Raw genomic sequence first — 3,440 nt, 5'->3', positions numbered from 1 at the left:
ACTCACAAGGACCGTCCTCACAAGGACCGTCCTCACAAGGACCACCCTCACAAGGACCGTCCTCGCAAGGACCACCCTCACAAGGACCGTCCTCACTAGGACCACCCTCACAAGGACCATCCTCACAAGGACCGTCCTCACAAGGACCGTCCTCACAAGGACCACCCTCACAAGGACCGTCCTCACAAAGACCGTCCTCACAAGGACCGTCCTCACAAGGACCACCCTCACAAGGACCGTCCTCACAAGGACCGTACTCACAAGGACCGTCCTCACAAGGACCGTCCTCACAAGGACCACCCTCACAAGGACCGTCCTCGCAAGGACCACCCTCACAAGGACCGTCCTCACTAGGACCACCCTCACAAGGACCATCCTCACAAGGACCGTCCTCACAAGGACCGTCCTCACAAGGACCACCCTCACAAGGACCGTCCTCACTAGGACTACCCTCACAAGGACCGTCCTCACAAGGACCATCCTCACAAGGACCGTCCTCACTAGGACCACCCTCACAAGGACCGTCCTCACAAGGGCCGCCCTCACAAGGACCACCCTCACAAGGACCGTCCTCACAAGGACCGTCCTCACAAGGACCGTCCTCACAAGGACCGTCCACACAAGGACCACCCTCACAAGGACCGTCCTCACAAGGACCGTCCTCACAAGGACCGTCCTCACAAGGACTGTCCTCACAAGGATCACCCTCACAAGGACCGTCCTCACAAGGACCGTCCTCACAAGGACCGTCCTCACAAGGACCGTCCTCACTAGGACCGTCCTCACAAGGACCATCCTCACAAGGACCACCCTCACAAGGACCACCTTCAAAAGGACCGTCCTCACAAGGACCGCCCTCACAAGGACCACCCTCACAAGGACCACCCTCACAAGGACCATCCTCACAAGGACCGCCCTCACAAGGACCACCCTCACAAGGACCGTCCTCACAAGGACCACCCTCACAAGGACCACCCTCACAAGGACCACCCTCACAAGGACCGTCCTCACAAGGGCCGCCTTCACCGGACACAGCACCAATTAACCAGCACACAATATACCGGCCCCAACATAATCACTCCAACACAATTCCTCCCCGGCAGCTCCCTCTGGCAATAACACCACACACACACACACACACACGCACACACACACACACACACACACACACACACACACACACACACACACACACACACACACACACACACACACACACACACACACACATGCAATAAGTGTAGCTGAGATATCCCATTTACCTCATTAAAATTCCCTTACCCACGCCTACCTCACCCCTTACCCTTCCTCCTCATTCACCCCTCACACTCACCCTTCCTCCTCACTCACTCCCCTCTCATAACCTGCCTCTATTGGGCCTCTGCTCTTTCCTCTACCTATTATATTCATTACCAAAAGAGGTCCTTGAACACTCGTCTCATTCTCGATGTCATTCAAAAGTTTTATTCAACTCTGAATATTATCAGGATTTTGTAATCGAGTTTTTGGTCTCCATTAAGAGAGTGGCTTTGTCCGTTGCTGATGGCACGAGCGGAGGGACTCGTTGAGGGAGGCTAGGGTGTGGAGGGACTCGTTGAGGGAGTCTAGGGTGTGGAGGGACTCGTTGAGGGAGTCTAGGGTGTGGAGGGACTCGTTGAGGGAGTCTAGGGTGTGGAGGGACTCGTTGAGGGAGGCAAGGGTGTGGAGGGACTCGTTGTGGGAGGCTAGGGTGTGGAGGGACTCGGTGTGGGAGTCTAGGGTGTGGAGGGACTCGTTGTTGGAGGCTAGGGTGCGGAGGGACTCGTTGAGGGAGTCTAGGGTGTGGAGGGAGTCGTTGAGGGAGTCTAGGGTGTGGAGGACTCTTTGTTGGAGGCTAGGGTGTGGAGGGACTCGTTGAGGGAGTCTAGGGTGTGGAGGGAGTCGTTGAGGGAGTCTAGGGTGTGGAGGGACTCGTTGTTGGAGGCTAGGGTGTAAAGGACTCGTTGTTGGAGGCTAGGGTGTGGAGGGACTCGTTGTTGGAGGCAAGGGTGTGGAGGGACTCGTTGAGGGAGTCTAGGGTGTGGACGGACTCGTTGTGGGAGTCTAGGGTGTGGAGGGACTCGTTGAGGGAGTCTAGGGTGTGGAGGGAGTCGTTGAGGGAGTCTAGGGTGTGGACGACTCTTTGTTGGAGGCTAGGATGTAAAGGACTCGTTGTTGGAGGCTAGGGTGTGGAGGGACTCGTTGTTGGAGGCAAGGGTGTGGAGGGACTCGTTGTTGGAGGCTTGGGTGTGGAGGGACTCGTTGAGGGAGTCTAGGGTGTGGACGGACTCGTTGTGGGAGTCTAGGGTGTGGAGGGACTCGTTGTGGGATGCTAGGGTGTGGACGGACTCGTTGAGGGAGTCTAGGGTGTGGACGGACTCGTTGTGGGAGTCTTGGGTGTGGAGGGACTCGTTGTGGGATGCTAGGGTGTGGACGGACTCGTTGTTGGAGGCTTGGGTGTGGAGGGACTCGTTGAGGGAGTCTAGGGTTTGGACGGACTCGTTGCGGGAGTCTTGGGTGTGGAGGGACTCGTTGAGGGAGTCTAGGGTGTGGACGGACTCGTTGTGGGAGTCTAGGGTGTGGAGGGACTCGTTGTTGGAGGCTTGGGTGTGGAGGGACTCGTTGAGGGAGTCTAGGGTGTGGACGGACTCGTTGTGGGAGTCTAGGGTGTGGAGGGACTCGTTGTGGGATGCTTGGGTGTGGAGGGACTCGTTGAGGGAGTCTAGGGTGTGGACGGACTCGTTGTGGGAGTCTAGGGTGTGGAGGGACTCGTTGTTGGAGGCTTGGGTGTGGACGGACTCGTTGAGGGAGTCTAGGGTGTGGAGGGGCTCGTTGTGGGATGCTAGGGTGTGGAGGGACTCGTTGTGGGATGCTAGGGTGTGGACGGACTCGTTGAGGGAGTCTAGGGTGTGGATGGACTCGTTGTGGGATGCTAGGGTGTGGAGGGACTCGTTGTGGGATGCTAGGGTGTGGAGGGACTCGTTGAGGGAGTCTAGGGTGTGGAGGGACTCGTTGTGGGATGCTAGGGTGTGGACGGACTCGTTGTGGGAGGCTAGGGTGTGGAGGGACTCGTTGAGGGAGTCTAGGGTGTTGAGGGACTCGGTGTGGGAGTCTAAGATGCGGAATGCAGCCTCAGACATCACTAATGTGAAGTCTGAGCCGCCTCCTAAATACAGTTGGTTGGTTTAAACAAGCTTGGTGTTCCCCCGTTATAAAGTCCCTGTGATTAAGGACTAGCGTCACTTCTTTGTCTTAATGACGTGAGAAAATGACCTGAAAGTGATGACCAGAAGGTGATGACCTGAAGCTGATGACCCGAAGGTGATGACCTGAAGGTGATGACCTGAAGGTGATGACCTGAAGCTGATGACCTGAAGGTGATGACCTGAAGGTGATGACCTGAAGGTGATGACCTGAAGGTG

The 3,440-nt window shown here is 56.6% G+C and overlaps 1 protein-coding gene across 1 annotated transcript; it reads right to left on the bottom strand.

The window, feature by feature from the left end:
- Window positions 1-1,515: 1,515 nt before the first annotated feature.
- On the bottom strand, window positions 1,516-3,158 carry LOC123752935 (serine-rich adhesin for platelets-like). Its single transcript, XM_069303266.1, has 2 exons — window positions 2,188-3,158; window positions 1,516-1,873 (listed from the first exon to the last, which is right to left on the bottom strand). Exons 1-2 carry the CDS (start codon window positions 3,156-3,158, stop codon window positions 1,516-1,518), a joined length of 1,329 nt encoding a protein of 442 aa, XP_069159367.1.
- Window positions 3,159-3,440: the final 282 nt, after the last annotated feature.

The sequence above is a fragment of the Procambarus clarkii genome, chromosome 49 (assembly GCF_040958095.1).
Source record: "Procambarus clarkii isolate CNS0578487 chromosome 49, FALCON_Pclarkii_2.0, whole genome shotgun sequence".
NCBI classification, from domain to species: domain Eukaryota; kingdom Metazoa; phylum Arthropoda; class Malacostraca; order Decapoda; family Cambaridae; genus Procambarus; species Procambarus clarkii.
The sequence above is the reverse complement of the archived record's forward strand: the minus strand, read 5'-3'. Positions and strand labels throughout refer to the sequence as shown.

Coding starts and splice junctions, on each gene's coding strand:
- LOC123752935 (XM_069303266.1), bottom strand. CDS start 3,158: ATGTCTGAGGCTGCATTCCGCATCTTAGACTCCCACACCGAGTCCCTC. Junction 1,874..2,187: donor ACCCTAGCCTCCAACAACGA/GTCCTTTACATC, acceptor TCCACACCCTAG/CCTCCAACAAAGAGTCCTCC.